This window comes from Mesoplodon mirus (genome assembly GCF_964341445.2).
Source record: "Mesoplodon mirus genome assembly, chromosome: 16".
Lineage (NCBI taxonomy): Eukaryota > Metazoa > Chordata > Mammalia > Artiodactyla > Ziphiidae > Mesoplodon > Mesoplodon mirus.
This window is the reverse complement of record NC_138992.1, coordinates 36,545,135-36,569,105: the sequence shown is the minus strand read 5'-3', so window position 1 is coordinate 36,569,105 and position 23,971 is coordinate 36,545,135. Positions and strand designations below refer to the sequence as shown.

Sequence of the window (23,971 nt, the reverse complement as noted above, 5' to 3'; positions counted from 1 at the left end):
TTTTAGTAGAGTTAAAATAATTGGTTCAGTTAGCCTAAATATATTTTATCCTATCTTTATGCTACCCTCAAGTTGGTGAAATCACAAATTATTTCTCTTATCAGCTCCTTACATCCAAGAACATAACAGGAAACAACCAATTCACAGAATATCTAAAAGACAAATGCTAAAGAAAATACACCAATTAAGTTGCATACAGGCTTTAAGATAAAGAATGCTTCCTACTCCGCACATCTGCCTAGCAGGTGTCTCTCTGAATAAGTTTTCTCCTTTAGGAATCCGCTCTGAATACTGCAAAAGACAACGAAGTAACCACTTTCATTTTTCTTTTTTGAAACCTCTTTTTCTCACGGCAGAAAGAGAAGCCTTCTATGTCCTAGAAACATGGTCAAAATGACTTTGGGTAGTTTTAAGCAACTTCTATTTTTTTTTTTTTTTTTTTTTTGCTGTACACGGGCCTCTCACTGCTGTGGCCTCTCCCGTTGCGGAGCACAGGCTCCGGACACACAGGCTCCGCGGCCATGGCTCGCGGGCCCAGCCACTCCGCGGCATGTGGGATCTTCCGGGATCGGGGCACGAACCCGTGTCCCCTGCATCGGCAGGCGGACTCTCAACCACTGCGCCACCAGGGAAGCCCAAGCAACTTCTATTGAATAGACATAGGAATTACATAAAATCTAGTTCTTTTGGAAGGTATCCTTGAGATACATCGTAAAGAGGGGAGATAAACACATAAACCTTAGCACGCTTTACACTTTGATGAGTCACATTTTTAACATTCTATATCTAATGTATGATGGAATGAGTGAGACCAGATTTCCCTTATCAATACCAGCTGGTGTCTCAAGTAGAAATCTCTTTGCTTTTAGTCCATTTCCTTACTTTGTAAGCAAAGTATTCCATCAAACCCTTTACACTTTGTCCTACCTCTGCTTCCTCTTTACCTACTCTCTTCTAGCCTCTCTTACACACTTTTCTTTTCCTTTTTCTTTCTTTTCTTTTCTTTTCTTTTTTTAAACACACTCACTACTACTCTTAGCAAATTCTTTGTTCATCTCCTGGCAATCCTTCCTTTATTCATGTCTTATTTATTCCCATTTGCATTCCCTCAGTAGCTATTGCAAACATTTTTCACTTTCCTCTAGGTGATGAGAGGGCTGAGCAGTTGACAGGTGTAGTGAATGTTGGGGAAGAAAGAACTCCTGCTCTAGTCATTCCTCCCCCTCTGCTTTCCCTTTTTAAGGCTACATGCCCTGTATAAGTCAGAAAAGAAATAAGTCTGCAAAAATTAAATCCGGTCCTATGATCTCTTGGAGCCTCTTTCCAGCTGTGAGGACATGTTCCTTCTTCTTCTTTTTTTTTTTTTTTTCTTAAATTTCACCTTCTATTATTTAGCTCCTCATCTTAACCAATAGAGTACTCTTTAATCCAATAAGTCGGCTATTTCTGTTGATTAACAACCTTTCTAGTGCTTCCTACATCTATCCCTGTTTTTGTTGTTTGGTTCTTTTCCATTTTATTACCCTATTATTTCAAGTCTGTTTCACATACCTGATTTTCCCCTACCTCTAGTCTTTTTCTGTCAATCAATCCTGCATGCTACCATCAAGATTAATATACTTAAAACACTTTTCATCATGTCATTTTCCAACCTAAAAACGTTCAGTGGCTTGCCACTGTCTAGGAAATAAAATTTCAAACTTTGCAGTCTTACATTCAAGGCTTCCATCATCTGACCCAAACCTAGCTTTCATTTTATCTCCCATATTATTTCAAATGAACTTGAAGGTCTCCACTTCATTGTCACCCAATATATCTTGTCCTTTCCTACCTCTAAGCTTTTTATTATGCACATCATTCTCTGTACTGCCTACCTTCCCTTCTACTATCCATCTTCCAATGTTTAGACAAAGTCCTCCTCTACTATATAATTTCATAAACTACTCCAACCTTTACTGAGTCCTCCTCTTATGCAAAACTGCATAATATCTAAATTATTGCTCTGGATTACAATTTAACACTTTACTAACATATTTTATCAACTTAATAAATGTACATACATATGTGTATATAAATATATATATATATATATATTTTTAACCCATAGTGCCTAGCACAATCTAAAGTAGAAAACAGAACATTTGTTAAACTAGTTTAAGGTTTTCTAACAAATTTTGGAATTTCCAGATAGAAGGACTCCAGAATCTACAATGGGCTGAAAATATTACCAGAAGTTTACTTATAAGAGCTGGCCACTAGAAAAACTGATGCTCTCATTCACAAAACTAGAATGAGCTTGAAAGGGACAGTAGAAGGCTGCATGTCAAAAGTTGCTGTGTATGAATATTCTAAAAGTAGGGTGCTGAAATGGCCCTAATCAAAATCACTAATGACCTCCAATTTCCTAAATTCATTATTTTAAATTCTGTTGAATTCTAATATGGACAACTTCTAGTAGATTATTTGCAAAGATGACCACAATAATTCCATTCATTCCACAGGACCCTCTGCAATATGACTCTGCTAGTCTTTTCATCATGAAGTGAAATCTATTTCCATATCCTTTGAATCTGGATTGGCCTTGTGATATATTTTGACTAAGAATATGGCAGAAGTGACACTATGTGAATCCTTTTTTTACCCCCTCTTACTTTTTTTTTTTATACATAACTTAAAATCCACCATTTTAACCATTTTTAAGTGTAGAGTTCAGTGGGATTAAGTACATCCACAATCCATCCCCAGGACTTTTTTCATCTTCCAAAACTGAAGTTCTGTACTCAAAAAACAATAACTCCCTATTTCCCCCTCCTCCAGCACTTGGCAACTACCATTCTGTTTTCTGTTTCTATGAATTTGACTACTCTAGGTACCACATATAAGTGGAATCATACAGTATTTGTTCTTTTGTGACTGGCTATGTTACTTAGCTTATTATCTTCAAGGTTCACCATATTATGGCTTGTGTCAAAATTTCCTTCCTCTTTAGGCTGAAAAATATTTCACTGTATGCGTATATCACATTTTGTTTATTCACCCATCAATGGACACCTGGGTTGCTTCCGCCTTTTGGCAATTGTGAATAATGTTGCTATGAACATGGATGTACAAATATCTGTTCAAGTCTCTGCTTTCACTCATTTCTTTTGGGTATATACCCAGAAATGGAATTGCTGGATCCCATGGTAATCTATGTTCAGTGTTTTTGAGGAATGCCATACTGTTTTCCACAGAGGTACCATTTTACATTTCCACCTGCAGTGCCCAAGGAAGGGTTCCAATTTCTCCACATCCTCACCAATACTTTTTATTTTCTGTGTGTGTGTGTATGTAATGGGTGTGAAATAGTATCTCATGGTTTTGATCTGTGTTTCTCTAATGATTAGTGACATTAAACATCTTTTCATTTGTTTATTGGCCATTTATATATCTTCTTTGGAGAAATATTTATTGGAGTACTTTGACCATTTTTAAATTGGGTTGCTTAGTTTTTTGTTGTTGAGTTCTTTATATATCCTAGATATTAACCCCTTATCAGATATATGATTTAATGTTTTCTTCCATTCTGTGGGTTGACTCTTCTTTGCTGACAGTGTACTTTGATGCACAAAAATTTTAATTTTTATATAGTCCAATTTATCTATTTTTTCTTTTGTTGCCTGTGCTTTTGGTGTCATATCTAAGAAATCACTGCCAAATCCAATGTCACGCAGCTTTTCCCCTATGTTTTTTCGACGAGTTTTATAGTTAAAGTTCGTATGTTTATTTAGATCCTTGATTCATTTTGAGTTAATTTTTGTATTTTTGTATATGGTGTAAGGTAAAGGCCCAACTTCGTGCATGTGGCTATCCAGTTTTCCCAGCATCGTTTGTTGACAAGACTATCCTTTCCTCATTGAATGGTCTTAGTACCCTTGCTGAAAATCTCTGACTATATATGTGATGGTTTATTTCTGGGCTTTCTATTCTACTCCATCTGTCTATATGTCTGTCTGTCTTGATTACTGTAGCTTTGTAGCAGTTTGGAAATCAGGAAGTATGAGACCTCCAACTTTGTTTCTCTTTCTCAAGGTTGTTTTGACTATTCAAGTCCCTTGAAATTCCAAATGAATTTTAGATGGATTTTTCTATTTCTACAAAAAATGTCATTGGGATTTTAATAGAATTTACACTGAATCTGTAGGTTGCTTGTACAATACTGACATCTTAACCATATTGTCTTCCAATCCATGAGCATGAGATGTCATTCCATGTATTGGTGTCTTCTATAGTTACTTTCAGCAGTGTTTTGTAGTTTTCAATGAACAAGTCTTTCACCTCCTTGGTTAAGATTATTCCTAAGTACTCATTCTTTTTGATGGTATTGTAAATGGATTCTAAACTTAGGACTCAAGAGGCCTTACAATTTCTTCTATCACCTTCTTGGAAGGCTGCTACCACAACATAAAACCTCCAGGCTTGCCTGACAGGGTCATATGGCCTAGCCAACTGTCAGCACAACTGCCAGACACATGAGCGATTTTAGAGACATTATTCAGCTCCATTCAAGCTGCTAGATGATTTCAGCCACTTGAGAGACTCCAGGTGAGACTAGCAGAAGAACCACTCAGCTGAACCTAGTCAAACTGCTTACCCACAAAACTGTAAGCAAATGAAATAGTTATTTTAAATTCTAAATTTTGGGGGTGGTAGCAAAGACTAACTGAAACAGAAATAAATCATTTTATTTGCTATTTGTTAACTATGATAATTTATTCATTACTTTGTAGCTCATTTCAAACTGTTTTCCAGAGGCTGTTAAGATTTATTCCAACTGAGTTAAGACAGAGTTCTTTGATTCATCAAAGATTCATCATGTTTACAAATGATTTTAAGCTTAAAGTCAGCATTCTAAATAATTTATATATTTTTTAAAAGGAGGTAGCATAAAATGAAATTTTACTAGAACTATAGAAATACAGATTTTATTTTTCTAGTCTATAACCTCAAAACTGAAAAAACAGTAAGGAGATATTACGATTAATGTTTTCAGACTAACTTGTACCACTGCTAATATTTGCTAGCACTTAGTACTAAATTTATTGAGGACAGATTTTGAAACTTTATTATCTGATTATTAAAAAACTTAAATAATCACAATATTTAGGAGAAAAGTATTTAACATTAGAAATATTTATAATCCCAAAGCATTTAGAGGCATGGTGACTAGGCAAAACTGCTTGATAGTACTTAAAAATTTAGAAGATATAGATATATCTAAAATTTTATTTACTTATAACATAAATATAGTTATTAACAAATATAGCTGTAGTTATTTTACATGAAAATCTTACAGAACAATATGCAAAAGTAAATGCTATTTATAATACATGCTAAAGCAAAAATTTACCTCAGAAATTTCTAGATTAAAGAACTCATTTAAAAAATTTACTCTCTCAAGTTGTGGTAAGAGTTGTTTTAGAATTATTTATCTGTATTATATGCGTTCTTTAAAAGAAATAAATAATAAGGAGCAGGACAGAAGAAATAAGGAGAAAATGTAATAAGAGGCAAGGAGGCACAGTTTTAGGGACTTCTCTGATGGTCCAGTGGTTAAGAATCTGCCTTCCAATGCAGGGGACGAGGGTTCAATCCCTGGTCAGGGAACTAAGATCCCACACGCCACCGGGCAACTAAGCCCACGCATAGCAACTACTGAGCCCACGTGCTCTGGAGCCCATGCACCACAACTAGACAGACCACATGCTACAACTACTGAGCCCGTGAGCTCTGGAGTCCACGAGCCACAACTAGAGAGAAGCCTGTACACCACAACAAAGAGCCTGAGTGCCACAACGAAAGATCCTGCATGCCACAACTAAGACCTAATGCAGCCAAATAATAAAAGTAAATTAAAACCAAAAAAGTTGATTAAAAAAAAAGGCACAGTTTTATACTGAAGTTTATATTCCTAACTAGACATAGGACTATTATTTCTGACAAACCAAGTGGAGTTAACACTATTTGACTTAACTTTCATAGTTGAGGCAAATTTCTCAAAGTCGATGTCATAAATACCTTTGCGTCATTTATTTAGGAAACTGAACTTACTGTCAGAAATATCTCATATTTGCATTATTAAAAACATCTTTTAACACAGTTGTCATTTTAGTTTTAAAGAGTCCTAAATATTTCTCTAAATTTGGGCTATAATTTATTTAACCATAGGCAATTATTTCCATTTCTCTGCAACTACATTTCTACAAGCAAACTACAATTTCACCATTCCCCTACCCATATATAGCAATATACTGAATATTAATATACAGTCTATAATTTTAATCATACACACACACACAACCTATGTTTCTCAATGTGGTGACAAAATAGAGTAGGAGAAAACATATATGGAAGAATTGAAATGTACTTACAAAGTCAAAGTCTCCATCTTGAGGAACTTTCCAGTTATCAGGAAAAACGTTTTTGGACATAGGGAAGGGTTCATGCATATTCTGATTACAGTTTTCATGACTCTTATTCTTGAAGTCCTGTTTATCAAAGTAATCCATGAAAGATGGTCTTTGTACTTGCGGTGAAGTTGCATTTCCTTAGGTAAACAAAGAACATAAGGAGGGTATAAGTTCTTACATTTACTTAAAGAACTATGATTTTTACTGAAGCATGATTTTTTTATTAATCAATATAATAAGTTTTCACTGGTCAGATTCAAGACCAACATAGTCAATTTAATGAAGAACAAAGTAAAATAAAATAAGAATGAAAAAACAAAAATATCCCAGTTCTAAAGCTAAATTCAAGCTCTTTCCCTTAAAACCTGCTGCTTCTCCACATGCTCTTTGTCTGCTAAAGTCAACATTCTTTACTTAATCCCCAAAGTGATCAAGTTGAGAATTAATCCAGACTCGTTTCTCCCCAAACCAAACTGATCATTAGGTCTTTTTTAATGCTACTGCTCTATCCACCACTGCTACTGTCTTAATTTAGCTTCTAATCATTTCCTACCTAGGCCATTGTAACACCCTCCAAACTGGTCTCCTTCCCTCATCTCAGTTTTGATTTTAGTCCCACTGACAACATAGTGACCTTCTAAATGCAAATCAAACCATGTCTTTCTTCTGTTTAGAATCTTTCAATGGCTCCTCATTTTCTACACTGAATGATTAAAGTAGAAAACAAACATTTAGAACAACTAGATTTTCCCAGTGATTTTCAAACTGGATTCCTTAAGCCCTAGAGTTCCAAAAAAAAGATCCTAAGTGACCACCACAAAGACACTTCCCTATACAGTTCTCCAGACAGTAAGTTACCTACCTTCATAAAAATTTCCTGTGATAGGACGTACACTTCCCCACAAGGAAGCCTGCTGGGCAACTCTAAGTTACAAAACGTGTTTTTTTTTTAATGTGAACTTGAAATATGTCTTTCTGTAATTTACACTCATGTTCCAAATAAATTTCTCTTTCATATACCAGTCCTTCAAATATCTGAAGACAGATAATGACTCCTGTCTTGGTTATCATTTTAAGGTGAAACATCCCCAGTTCCTTTCATATGACATGTTTTTGAGACTCATCATCATCTAGTTTACTTGCCTGTGGAGACATTCCAGTCTCTACACGATCCTCTAAAATCAGACATAACATTGCTAATAGTAATCTGGCCAATTTAGAATGTATTTGTAATAGCACTAACGCAGCTTAAAACTACAGTAAGTATTATGAAAACTAGGTAACATTATTGGCTCGGGATGAGCTATAAGGTAATTTTGTAAAAATTCCTGCAGTTGGAGAAGTAGAAGTCCAATCAGAAATGAGTAGTGGCAATAAAAAGGAAAGAGGAAGACCAATACTTGGGGCTGACTAAAGAAAACAAGAAAACCACTGGGAAATTTCATTCCAGGAATCTCCTCTTCCATTTGCAATAGTCCTGTGCCTACTTCTAACGCTATCCTAATCAGAAGCTTCAATCCCAAGTTATAGGAGCCACCACTAATGCCCTAGTGGCTCAAGGTGAAAAAGTTGTAACCTAATTTCTAGAGGCTCTCCCTTCCTGAAGACGACAAGGGGTCTCTCTTGTGGGGAGGAGTGGCCATATAACACAATTTTGACCGATGATACATAAGAAGAAAGTTCCTAGGAAAGCTCTGTTTTCTTGATACAGGCATCACCTCTCTGTTTCTGCCTGCTCCTTTCTCCTTCCTGGAATGCAGACTTAATGGCAGAAGATCTGACAGTTATTCTGCAAACAGGAGGATGAGAGTACTACCCTAAAGATGGTGTCACAGAAAGAATCTCTAATGACATAATGAAATCACTCTACCAATGCAGCACACTCTGCTTCTGGATTTCTTGTTAAATGAGAAAAGACATTAACCCTATTCTATTTAAACAATTGTTATCTGTTTTTTTCTGGTACCTATAACCAAATTCAGTCCCTAACTATTACGTTTCTATTCCCAAGTGGAGGATGTAAAAAGATATAGGAGCAGCAACCTTCAATTTTACTACAGAACACCCCAATTTGAAACTTGAAATCTACTACTACATAGTGGTTTAATTATCAGTACATTTCAGATATATTAGTTTTAAGGGTCTTTTACAGGCTGACCTCAAAACCTATGGTGAAATGCCTGCTGGGTTCCACACTCAAGATTTTGGAAAATAACCCATTCCGATATTTATAAATAAACATTCTCACAGAGAGTTAACAAAAGTCTAAAAATCAACTGAAATAAAAGAAGGTAGTCTGTTCCATTAGATTTTTCTGTTTGGATGACTTTATAACAGGAATATTATTAACCAAGATATGCTTATACACAATTTTTTATTCAAATGTATGTGTTTATACTTCTAAATATTTTCCATTGTTTAGTTTAAAACTTACTATCAACATTTTGAGTATATCTTTTTTATGTACAAAGAAAATTTTAAAAACAATTTTTAAAAATTTCTAAGGAGGAAAATAGGCTAGGTATGTTTTAAAAGTTAATGGGAGGGAGCAGCTGTAATTGGCCAGTCATATTTAACCACATGATATGAAACACATGTCCACAGTGTGCAGCTGAGTCTCCAGGGAGATGCATGTTCACAGAAGGGACAAAAACTATGATGCTTCTGACTTACAATTTATTTTTAAAAAAAGAAATAGTAGGCCCTTCGACAGGAGAGTAAAGAAGGAAATCTCAAGATAGTAACCACTGTCATATGTGATTGTGGTTGCTATGGCGAATACTTTTTTTTAAATACACAGAAAATAATCACATAAAATTGACATCAATTTCTCTAGTTGTAGTTGAATTCTGACCCTAGCTTATAAAAATATTTTTAATTTTAATAATAAATTTGATGTTCAAAATTACCTTGTCCCTCACTTTTGGTCCCAATTCCTTTAACTACTTGCTGTAGAACTAAAAACCCATTAGCAATAAAGAATAAAATAACTGCCACTCAATCCTTTTGTGCATGTGAAATTTTAAAGAAAAAGATTCTTTCCTCTCCTTCAAACATTCCCTAAAACATATACAAGAAAACTAAATTGTACAGTATTTAATACCTTTTACAAAATATGCCAGTCTACTCACAATTATTCACTAACTTTTCTAATTTACACATGTCTTCTAAACAGGTGAAAAGTTGTCATGAAAATTTAAATATATAAAGGAATTTTTATAATACTTTAACAAAATGTAATTTAATTTTTAATTTCTTAGCATGATTGTAACAAAGATAGCCAAATGCAAAAATGAAATAATCATAACTTTAGCATAATATATTTCAACATCAAAGGATTTATGAATATTACCTAATTTGTTCTTCTAAAACAATTTAAGATGTGGGTGTTCCACCTGATTAATGATCTTGGAAATCTGTCCTTTAATTTGTTGCCAAGAGTACAGTGAATACATATAAAAACCAGGATGTTAATACAGAAGCTACTGACATCAGCTTTTTCTTAACTTCATCAGACTGTACTTTGAAACAAAGGAGGATACAGACAACATGGAGAAGATCCAGAGGCTATTCATAAAAAAAGATTAAATGCTTAGAAAGTAATACCTGCACAAAGGTTAAAGGGAATCAAATTGTTCAGCCAGGAAAAGTCTGAGGATACAATTTACTAAGTATCCAAGTATATATGAAGGGGTCTTGCACAGAAAACAGTGACCAGCTGTTTTCCATCTCCACTGAGGGCAAAATAAAGGGAAACAGACCAATTGAAGCCCAAGGATTTTAGTTAAATAGAAGGAATGATTTCCTGTGTGAGTCATGAGCACTGCAACAGCCACTGTGTGTCTATGGAAGCCCTTTCTCCAGAGGCCGTTATAAGAAAGACTGATCTCCATTTGTACAAGACTAATCTTTACATGCTTGTCCGTGCTCTGTACTGGTAAGAGAGGTATCCTACGACCAAAATACCTACACTAATTGGCTCGAGCTGGGTCACATATCACTGAACATTCCACAGAGCAAAAGCACACAGAAGAACAGACCATATTCAATACGCACAGGTAAATCCAAACCATTGTAGCCACACCTTACCTGGACACCTAGTAACTCTGCAGAGGAAAATGAAGGGTTTCTAATTGCCCAGTAATATGCTGGGCATTTGCACCCAGCTGCAAGTGGGACCTGTAGTTTACCATTGTCACCTTGATTGCTATGTCACTGGCAAAATTAATCTTAAAGAGGCACATAACAATTTTTCATGAAAGAAGAGTAAGACCTCTGGAGAAGCAGGAAAGTGATCTACCTACACACTCCCCTAACCTGGCTAATTGCTTCTTGGCACCTGAAATTCCATCCTTAGTTACTTACTCCTTTGGCTCAAAGCTCTGGAGTTTTGGGGATAAAATGTAAATATTTCAAGAAGATAAAACATCATTAAGCATTTTCACACCTGCATATTTGGTACTTTGCTGAAATAGGTTTTGGGAGGAAGAAGGAAGGAAAAGATCTGAACCAGAGCTGGAAGAGAAGATGTTACAAAGCAAAGAACAGGACGTGGAAGCTATTGCTCAGAGCGAATGGTGCCATACTTACAACTGTGTCCAGAGGCATTAGATGAACTAGAGAGTAGGAATACCTAATGGTCAGTCTTCCTTTCTTGATATTTCTCCTGAACACTTTCTAACTCAATCTAATATCTATTTCTAGGATAAATCCTAAAAACTTAAAGCAGAACCTAATTTGCTTTCTCTTACTAATTAAGTGAACCTACATACATGTGCTGCCCAAAATAAGACAATAAAGTGTGATATATTTTAAAAATCACCATGTATTATAGGCATATACAAAGAAAAGTCTAAAAACCACATATTCAATTAAAATTACTTAATCTAATATTTGATAATTGATGAAGTTATGATAAGTTAATGTAAATAAGCAAAATATAATCAAAATATTTAGATATGGGTTATTCCTCTACTCAATCATTTTTTTAACATCTTTATTGGAGTATAATTGCTTTACATTGTTGTGTTAGTTGCTGCTGTATCACAAAGTGAATCAGCTATATGTATACATATATCCCCATAACCCCTCCCTCCCACCCTCCCTATCCCACCCCTCTATGTGGTCACAAAGCACAGAGCTGACCTCCCTGTGCTACGTAGCTGCTTCCCACTAGCTAGCTATTTTACATTTGGTAGTGTATATAAGTCAATGCTATCTCTCACTTCGTCCCAGCTTACCCTTCCCCGTCCGCGTGTCCTAAAGTCCATTCTCTACATCTGCATTTTTATTCCTGTCCTGCTCCTAGGTTCATAAGAACCATTTTTTCTTTTCTTTTTTTAGATAACGTATATATGTGTTAGCATACAGTATTTTTTGTTCTTTTTCTGACTTACTTCACTCTGTATGACAGATTCTAGGTCCATCCACTTCACTACAAATAACTCAGTTTCGCTTCTTTTTATGGCTGAGTAATATTCCTTGTATATATGTGCCACATCTTCATTATCCATTCATCTCTCGATGGACACCTAGGTTGCTTCCATGTCCTGGCTATTGTAAATAGTGCTGCAGTGAACACTGAGGTACATGACTCTTTTTGAATTATGGTTTTCTCAGGGTATGTGCCCAGTAGTGGGAGTGCTGGGTCACATGGTACTTCTATTTTTAGTTTTTTAAGGAAGCTCCATACTGTTCTCCATAGTGGCTGTATCAATTTACATTCCCACCAACAGTGCAAGAGGGTTCCCTTTTCTCCACACCCTCTCCAGCATTTATTGTTTGTAGATTTTTTGATGATGGCCATTCTGACTGGTGTGCGGTGATACCTCATTGTAGTTTTGATTTGTGTTTCTCTAATGATTAGTGATGTTGAGCATCCTTTCATGTGTTTGTTGGCAATCTGTATAACTTCTTTGGAAAAATGTCTATTTAGACCTTCCGCCCATTTTTGGATTGGGTTGTTTGGTTTTTTGATATTGAGCTGCATGAGCTGCTTGTATATTTCCGAGATTAATCCTTTCTCAGTTGCTTTCTTTGCAAATACTTTCTCCTATTCTGAGGGTTGTCGTTTGTACTTGTTTATGGTTTCCTTTGCTGTGCAAAAGGTTTTAAGTTTCATTAGGTCCCATTTGTTTATTTTTATTTCCATTTCTCTAGGAGGTGGGTCAAAAAGGATCTTGCTGTGATTTATATCATAGAGTGTTCTGCCTATGTTTTCCTCTAAGAGTTTTAAAGTGTCTGGCCTTACATTTAGGTCTTGAATCCATTTTGAGTTTATTTTTGTGTATGGTGTTAGGCAGTGTTCTACTTTCATTATTTTACATGTAGCTGTCCAGTTGCTCAGCACCACTTATTGAAGAGGCTGTCTTTTCTTCATTGTATATTCTTGCCTCCTTTATCAAAAAATAAGGTGACCATATGTGTGTGGGTATATCTGTGGGCTTTCTATCCTGTTCCATTGAACTATATTTCTCTTTCTGTGCCAGTACCATACTGCCTTGATTACTGTAGCTTTGTAGTATAGTCTGAAGTCAGGGAGCCTGATTCATCCAGCTGCATTTTTCTTTCTCAAGATTGCTTTGGCTATTCGGGGTCTTTTGTGTTTCCATACAAATTGTGAAATTTTTTGTTCTAGTTCTGTGAAAAATGCCATTGGTAGCTTTTTTTTTTTTTTGTGGTACGCGGGCCTCTCACTCTTGTGGCCTCTCCTGTTGCGGAGCACAGGCTCTGGACGTGCAGGCTCAGCAGCCATGGCTCATGGGCCTAGCCGCTCCGTGGCATGTGCGATCTTCCTGGACTGGGGCACGAACCCGTGTCCCCTGCATCGGCAGGCAGACTCTCAACCACTGCGCCACCAGGGAAGCCCCCCATTGGTAGTTTGATAGGGATTGCATTGAAACTGTAGATTGCTTTGGGTACTATAGTCATTTTCACAATGTTGATTCTTCCAATCCAAGAACACGGTATATGTCTTCATCGGTTTGTATCATCTTTAATTTCTTTCATCAGTGTCTTATGGTTTTCTGCATACAGGTCTTTTGTCTCCTTAGGTAGGTTTATTCCTAGGTATTTTATTCTTTTTGTTGCAACGGTGAATGGGAGTGTTTCCTTAATTACTCTTTCAGATTTTTCATCATTAGTGCATAGGAATGCAAGAGATTTCTGTGCATTAATTTTGTATCCTGCTACTTTACCAAATTCATTGATTAGCTCTAGTAGTTTTCTGGTAGTGTCTTTAGGATTCTCTATGTATAGTATCACGTCATCTGCAAACAGTGACAGCCTTACTTCTTTTCCAATCTGGATTCCTTTTATTTCATTATCTTCTCTGACTGCTGTGGCTAGAACTTCCAAAACTATGTTGAATAATAGTGGTGAGAGTGGGCAACCTTGTCTTACTCCTGTTCTTAGTGGAAATGGTTTCAGTTTTTCACCATTGAGGACGATGTTGGCTGTGGGTTTGTCATATATGGCCTTTATTATGTTGAGCAAAGTTCCCTCTAAGCCTACTTTCTGGAGGGTTTTTATCACAAATGGGTGTTGAATTTTGTTGAAAGCTTTCTCTGCATCGATTGAGATGATCGTATGGTTTTTCCCCTTCAATTTGTTAATATGGTGTATCACATTGATTGATTTGCATATATTGAAGAATCCTTGCATTACTGGGATAAACCCCACTTCATCATAGTGTATGATCCTTTTAATGTGCTGTTGGATTCTGTTTGCTAGTATTTTGTTGTGGATTTTTGCATCTATGTTCTTCAGTGATATTGGCCTGTAGTTTTCTTTTTCTGTGACATCTTTGCCTGACTTTGGTATCAGGGAGATGGTGGCCTCGTAGAATGAGTTTGGGAGAGTTCCTCCCTCTGCTATATTTTGGAAGAGTTTGAGAAGCATAGGTGTTAGCTCTCCTCTAAATGTTTGCTAGAATTCGCCTGTGAAGCCATCTGGTCCTGGGCTTTTATTCGTTGGAAGATTTTTAATCACAGTTTCAATTTCACAATTTTTTTTTGTGATTAGTCTGTTCATATTTTCTATTTCTTCCTGGTTCAGTCTCAGAAGGTTGCGCTTTTCTAAGAATTTGTCCATTTCTTCCAGGTTGTCCATTTTATTGGCATATAGTTGCTTGCAGTAATATCTCATAATGCTTTGTATTTCTGCAGTGTCAGTTGTTACTTTTCCGTCTTCACTTCTAATTCTATTGATTTGAGTCTTCGCCCTTATTTTCTTGATGAGTCTGGCTACCAATCCAGCTCCAGCTCTGAAAGGCTAGAAAGTTCCACCATAGAAACAGAGCAGATCTGAACAAGATAAAAGGCCCCAGTTTTTTCTTTGTTGAAACAATTGCTCTTCCAGAGTTACCCACAAAGAAATAATCTCTACTAACTCATCAGTTTAATGACAATGGATTCCTGACCTGGTCCTAATCTATTCCTTCAGGATAAAAAATCCTAAATGTTGATTTCCTTAATGACAACCAACCTGCTTATACCTCATAATTCCAACTGGCCTAGACTAGTCTGGATAAAGTATAATATTTAAGGAAGTAGGGTTCCATGTGTAAATATTGGCTGATGCCAGATTGTGAAAGACCTGGGTTACCAAGCTGAAACCTGGACATTACATGAGTAATGAGATCACAAGGAAATGGGAATGGGAAGAGGGGGAGTGGGAGAGAGATGGTAAAAATAATGGCATCATCCCTGAAAATAAGTTTGGAGAGTTCTTTGGACATGCTCTCCAGGTCTATGCCCATTTTGTAAAAAATAGATCAAATATAAAATATTTCTTGTCATTTTACTCCAGTTCCCTTCAAAAGCTCTTTTAATAATTTTGCTTCCTAGGCACTTCCCTGGTGGCGCAGTGGTTAAGAATCCACCTGCCAATGCAGGGGACATGGGTTTGAGCCCTGGCCTGGGAAGATCCCACATGCCACAGAGCAACTAAGCCCGTGCACCACAACTACTGAGCCTGCACTCTAGAGCCCACGAGCCACAACTACTGAGCCCGTGAGCCACAACTACTGCAGCCTGCGTACCTAGAGCCTGTGCCCCACAACAAAGAGAAGCCCACCACCACAAAGAGCAGCCCCCACTCGCCGCAACTAGAGAAAGCCCATGCACAGCAACGAAGACCCAACACAGCCAAAAAATAAATAAATTAATAAATTAATTAGTTTTTAAAAATAATAATAATCTTGCTTCCTAGAGTCAAATCACCACACTTTTCAGAGGTAAGGAAAACAGATCTGTAATTTCTAGCTTCACAGATAAAGGTATAAAAAAGTATGCAAACATAATTTAAACTGACAAAAATATTAAATCAGGCAACTCTTTTGAAACTCCAAAGGAAAAGGTGATGGAAAACAGAATATTCAGCACACAGTATAACATTCTAGAAATTTTAGAAAATTAAAAATAATAATATGCTATAATCTTTTAGGGAACAAAAAAATATATAAAATCTTTTTAGGGAAGAAAAATGCTAAAGACACATTAGCAAATGGGGCTTCCACTAATGTAACATAACCTAAGAGCTCATACCAATGCATCTAAGACATTTTAAAGAAGATTTAGATCATGAGGAAACACAAAACTAAAACTAAAAGTAATTATGTGGTTTCACAGAAAGTAAGTTCTGCCTCAATAACTTCTTTACCCTCTATACTATTGCTATACTACAGTATGACAAAACCTGGGGAATTACACTAACATCATTTGGTTCGATTTTTGGGAACATGGAAGTCCCACATTGTAACAGAATGATGTCTAAATGGTGGAAACTTAAAATACAAGGGAAGTTGTCTCATGGGATTTAAAACTTGCTAAAGCATATAAAACAACCATAGGGGGCTTCCCTGGCGGCGCAGTGGTTGAGAGTCTGCCTGCCGATGCAGGGGACACGGGTTCGTGTCCCGGTCTGGGAAGATCCCACATGCCGCAGAGTGGCTGGGCCCATGAGCCATTGCCGCTGAGCCTGCGCGTCCAGAACCTGTGCTCCGCCACGGGAGAGGCCACAGCAGTGAGAGGCCCGTATACCGCAAAACAAACAAACAAACAAACAAAAAACAACAACCACAGGGAACTCTACTTAATGCACTGTAGGGTCCTAAATGGAGAGGATATATGTATATGTATGGCTGATTCATTTTGCCGTGCAGTAGAAGCTAACACAACATTGTAAAGCAGCTATAGTCCAATAAAAAATAATTAGAAAAATAAAAATAAAATAAATAAAGCATATAAAACAACTACATAAACCACTATCTGCCCATTTTAAAAATGAGCTTTCAATAAAATCTTTGTGACCAAAAAAATCATACTTAGGACATAAAATTATGACATAAATTGAATGATTTCTGTGGCTGTTGAAGCTGAAAGTCATTACATGAAATATGTGGAAATCTGTGCTGTAATTTTAAAGCATGAGGTCTGGTAAATCATTATCACATATCTCTTCCTTGAAATATAACAATCTAACATGAATTCGATTCCATAAATACTCATTTTTTAAACCACTGTTTAAATGCTGATGTTCAACTATATTGACTACATGGAAAAAGTTGTTTATGTAGTTTCATAGGAAACTCAGTAGCTCTCTAAAGATAGAACAAAGCACTCAGTGATCTTCTAACTGGTCTGTTAAGAGTCATAAAACTTGACTAAAAGAATTTTATCAGCTGTGGAAAAGTGATGCTACATGCTGATGGGAAATGTGTTGTAAATGATCTTATCTGTCTTTCTGATCTGCAAGGCATATGACTTGTACCCTAACACTAGCTAGCTTTGGAGGCCACAAGACCATTCAGTGTAGTTGGGTGAGCATGTAACAGATGCAGAAGCCCTATTCTAGTAATATGCCCAGCTAGGAATCCAAGTCTTAGACTGCTTTTCAGGGCAAAGGCTCAAGAAACCTATCAGCGTGGGAGATAAAAAAAAATTCACATCCCTCTCCTCCTTCCCACCCAGGATTAACTATGTGGCAATCTGTTTTCATCTTGTGCTTCTCGGCCCTCTCTTTCAAAGTATACAACCATAATGGGCTATGCATACTAAGAAATGTGAAGAAAGCAACAGCAGTGAGCGAAATGGCTTGAAGCTATGAGGTAAGACTTATCAAGCAGACTCACAGGGAGAGTAGCAAAAAGAAAGGGGTAGGCAAAAAGAAAGCAAAAATGTCAGAGAGGAAATTCCTACCTATATCCATTTTACCCTATCAGCAAATCACTTGACTCTTTATAACTTTCTAGGCTCTACAATGCAAGAAGTCATGTATTACTGCTTTTGTGCCGTGGAGAAGTAGTTCTGTGTAGTGAAAAACAGCTTTGTGCTTAGACTTTGACATTGACCATACATGATGAGAGTGGTAGGGGGAAGAAAAAGGTCAGTAGGTATCAGGAGGTAATTAATCTGCTTTTGCCTATAACTGAAAAATCACAATGTCCTTCATTGTTAACTGCAATCTTAAAGAGCCATATTTATACAAAAAGAAATGCTAGCCTGTGAAAGTATCTCTGTCTTCATCACTCTGTAAGCAACGGAGATCAGAGAGAACGTCTTAATCGTCATTTCAGCCCTGCAGCGCCCCTGGCACTGTGCCTAGCACACGACAAGCAGTAGTAAACATGCACTGAACTGAATTTTCTGCATGAGTATCCCTGTCTCTTGATTCTTCTTTCTAGTGTTTCTTCTTTTCCCACCTTAGTCCTTATTTCTTCCCTTGGCTTGCTTCCCTCTGTCACTGCAGCTTAACTGATAACTTAGACAACATGAAATAATATTATGTTATATTATTTGGAAAAGAATTTTAGGTTCATGTTTTTAATTGGAAAAGTAAATGTTAGGAACGCTATCTTTTTATCTCAAAAAATACTTTACAAATTAAATTATGGGTTAGTATCCTTCAACAGAAAAAAGTTCCATAACACTAAGTTAAAGATGTGCTACTTTCTGCTATATTAAAAGAATTTTTGAAAATTCACTTGTGCCATATTCCTTTCACTGTTAAATAAAGCCAAGAAACAAAATTTTCCACAACTGGCTATAACAAGCAACACAGAACTATCCTGGTTTCTATAGAAGTATACTCTCAAAACAGAAAATTAATATTCAATGGGAAAAAAAAAGCCACATACTTTTCATAGTTCCATCTTCTTCTTCCTCATCCTCACTGTTTATAACCATGGTTCCCAAGTCAGATTCTAACATTGTGCTATTATGTTCAATCATGGTCTGGGCCCCTTCACTCATCGTGCTTGTAGCCCTCATGGTGCCCACGCTTTCCGAGCTAGTCTTCACCATGGTGTGGGAGTCCAGCTCATCTTCATCCTGCAAACAAAACACTGCAGTGAAGGAAGACTTGTCTAACATAGATGGATATCTTACAATACTATGAACATATTATATTTTCATAGTGAAAAATACTACTATCACTACTAATTTTAATGTAAGGACATAAATACAGTGTTATCATAAGACCCAAAAGTTATCCAAAATAACCTAAAGGTTTAAGTAATTAAAGATCAAGCAACAGAAATTGTTTGATGAAATAGCAGGCTGCTAGTTGTTCTCAAAATAAGGATTAAGACAGGAAGATTATTAACAAAGAATATATAACAAAATAAACAAAAGAGAGCACATTAAAGACAGAACATGTTGGCACTATTATAACAGCTTTAACAATGTTTATAACTTTGTACAAAAGCCATTAGCTTTTTAAAAATTATAAATATACATAACATAAAATTTACCATTTTAATCATTTTTCATTGCACAGTTCTGTGGCATTAAGTACATTCACAGTGCTGTCCAAGTTGTCCAATCATCATCAATACCCTTTTCGAGAAATTTTTCATTATCTCCAACAGAAATTCTGTACCCATCAAAAACTAACTCCTTATTACTTCCTTCACCCAATCACTGGTAACCTCTAATCGACTTTCTGTTACTATGAACTCACCTATTCTAGGTACCTCAAAAAAGTAGAAGCATGCCTTTTGCATCTTTTGTGTCTGGTTTATTTCACTTAGCATGTTTTCAAGGTTCATCTGTGTTGTACCAGATGTCAGAATCTCATTCCTTTTTAAGACTGAATGATATTCCATTGCATGTATACACACACACACACACACACACACACACACACACACACACACACCCCTTTTGTTTACCCATTCATTTGTTAATGGACATTAAGGTGTTTACACCTTTTGGTTATTATGAATAATGTTCTGAACACTGGTATATAAGTATCTATAGATAGATGGTCCCCGACTTATGATGGTCTGACTTAGGATTTTTCAATGTTACAAGAGTACAAACGAGATACACATTCAGTAGAAACCGTACTTTGAATTTTGAACTTTTCCTGGGCTAGCAATACGCAGTACGATACTCTCGTGATGCTGGGCAACAGCAGCAAGCTGCAGCTCCGTCAGCCACGTGATCAGGGATGTAAACAACCCATACATTTACAACAATTCTGTACCCATACAACCATTCTGTGCTTCACTTTCAGTATAGTATTCAAGGAATTACATGAGATTCCACACTGTTATAAAATAGGCTTTGTGTTCAATGATTTTGTCAAACTGTAGGTTAATTTAAGTGTTCTGAGCACATTTAAGGTAGGCTAGACTAAGCTATGTTTTTCGGCAGGTTAGGTGTATTAAATACATTTTCAACTTAACGATATTTTCAACTAAAGATGAGCTTATCGGGATGTAACCCCATCATAATTTAAGGAAGATCTGTATTTGAGTCCCTGCTTTCAATTCTTTTGGGTGTATGCCTAGAAGTGCAATTTATATCAAATGGTAATTCTCAATTTTGGGGGGAACTGTCAAAACGTTTTCCACATTGGCCACACCATTTTATATTCCAACAGTGTACAGGGTTCCAACTTATCCACATCCTCACCAACACTTGTTATTTTCCCTTTTTTTTTTTCTTTTTGAGAACAGACATCCTAATGGTTGTGTGGTATCTCATTGTGGTTTGATTTGCATTTCCCTAATAACTAGTGATATTGCGCATCTTTTCATGTGCTTATTGGCCACTTGTGTATCTTCTTTGGAGAAATGTCTATTCAGCTCCTTCGCCCACTGTTGTTATAGATTGTTTTTTGTTGTCGTTGAGCTGAAGAAGTTCACTTTATGTTCTGGATATTAATCGCTTATCAGATATATGATTTGCAAATATTTCTCTCCATTCTGTAGGTTGTCTTTTCACTCTCTTGATCGTTTCTTTGATACACAAAAGCTTTTCATTTTGATGAACTCCAATTTACCTATTTTTTCTCTTTTGTTGCCTATGCTTTTGTTGTCATATCCTAGCCATTGGCTTTTTTTTTTTTTTTTTTTTTTTTTTTTTGCGGTACGCGGGCCTCTCACTGTTGTGGCCTCTCCCGTTGCGGAGCACAGGCTCCGGACGTGCAGGCTCAGCGGCCATGGCTCACGGGCCCAGCCGCTCCGCAGCATGTGGGATCTTCCCAGACCGGGGCACGAACCCATGTCCCCTGCATCGGCAGGCAGACTCTCAACCACTGCACCACCAGGGAAGCCCGCCATTGGCTTTTAAATGTAAATTCACAGAAGAATCAAGTCAGTAATATAAGTATGAACCAAAAAATACTCTTTAGAATGTTCACCAAAAGATAAACTGGAATAGGGCCATAAAACTAAACTAACAAATTCTGTTTGAGAAACCAAGCAATGTGCTATTTAGAAAAACTTGATCATGTACTGAAATTAATTTATATCTATTCCACTTTAAATAGAAACAAACAAACAAAACCTAAGTTCTGACAGAGGTCAAAATGCAAATATTGGAGAACAGGAACATCCATGTTGTTCTCAGCTCTTTGATAGCCCTCCTCATCCTCAACCTACAGGATAAATTCAGCATTATATCTTCTGCTCTTCTTTCATGAGCTTCTCTTCTTTTAGACTTCTTCATTCTTATGCATTCAACTATCTAATATATTGAGGACTCCCAAATCCTGACATCTTTCTGACTTTACTTACTACTTAAATGCTTAATGATGTTTAAAACTCAACATTCTCAAACGAGATCATTTCATCCATCTCCTTGGCCCCCTCCAGTCTGCCTCCATCCCTGACAATAACCACTACAAAGCACAGTCATCTTCATTAGCTAACTGAGAGTAAAACTGCAATGTCTTTTGGGGGTTATTTTCTTTCATACCCTATATACTATCAGTCAACAAGTTCTTCTTCAAAAAATTCTCTCTCAGCTCCACCTCTTCTTTTCCATTCCCACTGCTACTGAGTATATTCCTCCTTACCTCATGCCTGAGTTACTGCAGGAAGAGCACCCTGACCTCCTAGAATCAGACAGATGTTAGTTCAAATCCTGGCTCAACTCACTTAGTAGCCTTAAGACCTTTAGGAAACCTATTTAAACTCTCTGAACTTTAGTTTCTTTCATTGGTGTTATGATGATTAAGTGAGAAAACGTATGTAAACTGCTTGCATGCTATAGGAATAAGGTAGTTTTACCCCTTCTTCAAAGTATACATACTATACCAATCTTTCTTGAATACTACTTGTATTATAATATTCTTCTACTGAAGAATCTATAATGGCTCCCAGTTCTTGCCTGCATTGAAAGCTAAACAAAGCTGCCTAGATTTTAATGCCCTCTATGTTATCTTATTTTATATGGCCAATCCTATTTTCCCATTGTTCCCAGATCATTCAATAGAGTCAGGCTGACCTCAACTGAGTCTCCAGCTGCCATAAACCCATATGCTCATTAAAGACTTCATCTTTGCTCACATCACATCTCCTTTTCTACCCAGGATGCTCTTTCCTCTCTAATTCATTTTAATTAAATCCTATCTAGTTGCAGATCAAGTATCTATTACCTTTAAGGCAAATTCAGTCTTTATTAATTATCCTCTTTTCCAAACTTCTAGAATTTATAAAGCCTGCATTACACACTTTTGCATTTAAATTATGATCTCATATCGTAACTGTTTCATAAAATCTTTTATAAATGTAAGCACCTATGGAGAAGAGTGCCTTATAGTACTTCTGAATCTACTAAAGTGTTTCATTCAGTAGTCCACACACAGTAAGCATTCATTTATATATTTACTTTATCACAGAATTATAAAATCATGAACCTTTAATAATTCAACCCCTCATTTTATACATAAAAAACCGAGGCCCACAGAAAGTAAGAGACTTCCCCAAGGTCACACACCTACTTAAAGTGGAGCTGGGACTAAGAAACTAGTTCCTTTATTTCTTAACCCATTATCCCACCAAGTACATATACGTTACTTACATTTAAATTTTGATCTACTTGAATGCTTAAGTTAGAGGTGCAGGTTTACAGTTTTAAAAGCTTATGTCACCAGCTCCTATGCCCAAAGAGTCCCATACAAATTACTTGGTCCATCCTAGTCACAGCCACTGTCTTCTCTTGGACTATTAGAACAGCCTCCTAGCAGTTTTCACTGTTTCCCCTCTTGCCCCTGTTAGTCTCCCACATAACAGGCAGATGGATCCTTTCAAAAGACAAATCACATCATGTTACACTCCTGCTCAAAACCCTGCATTTGGCTTCCCATCACACTTACATTAAAGCCCCAAATCTTTATAATGGCCAAATGTGATCTGGCCCAGTAATATCTGCCAATCCTATCTCCTATCACATTCCTTCTCACTCACCAAGTTCCAGCCAGGCTGGCCTCCTTTGCTATTTCTTGTGCATTCTAAGCATGTTCCTCCTTGGGCTTTTAAATTGGCTGTTCTCTCAGCCTAGAATGCTCTTCTTTAAGACAGTTTTATTTTTTGCTTAACTCAGGTCTCCACTTAGATGCTAATCTCCTTAGTGATGCTTTTTCTGACCACCAATCCAAAATTGAAGTCCCCACCAAACTTTTATCCTTCTATATTCTTCATAGCCTGTACCTGGTTTTTCTACCAGTATAATATAAGTCTGATAAAGGCAAAGAAAGCTTCTTTTTCACAGATGAACCCTCAATGCTTAGAACACCTGGCATATATTAGGTACTTGATAAAAATTTATTTAATAAATGAAGCAATTCATATTTTTACCTAATTCATTCAACAAGCATTTATTGTAAACTTATAATATGTCAAGGAGTGAACCAGGCATTGGAGATACAAAGATGAATAAGAAACGGTTTTGCTCCATTTTTGTTTTTTTAAGAAGTCTGAAGTCTAAGAAAACTGACATGTGAACAATAAATTACAAGGCAATTTGTTAAACGCTGTAAGGAAAGTGTTGGCAAAGTACAATGGGAGTACCAAAAGTACAGCCTCTGACTCCACCTCTGTCAAATGAAGAAAGCCTCACAGGGGACACTGCCCTTAAATTAGGTCTTAAAGGACGAGAAGACTATAACACTTAATATATATATACACAAGTGGGGGTGCTTTATATTACAACTTCTTTTTACAACAGAACTACACTTAGACATCCCTTCTCAGCTTAGACACCCTGAGACTGAATTAGGTGTCATACTTT

The 23,971-nt window shown here is 36.6% G+C and overlaps 1 protein-coding gene across 2 annotated transcripts in view; it reads right to left on the bottom strand.

The window, feature by feature from the left end:
* Nucleotides 1-23,971, bottom strand: part of STK3 (serine/threonine kinase 3) — a 303,925-nt gene that overhangs the window by 61,767 nt on the left and 218,187 nt on the right. For both annotated transcript variants that reach the window (XM_082600787.1, XM_082600788.1), the window contains exons 9-10: nt 18,586-18,778; nt 6,411-6,586 (exon numbers count right to left, since the gene is read on the bottom strand). In XM_082600787.1, the coding sequence (XP_082456913.1) occupies nt 6,411-6,586; nt 18,586-18,778 (369 nt within the window). The remainder of the gene's footprint in view (nt 1-6,410; nt 6,587-18,585; nt 18,779-23,971) is intronic.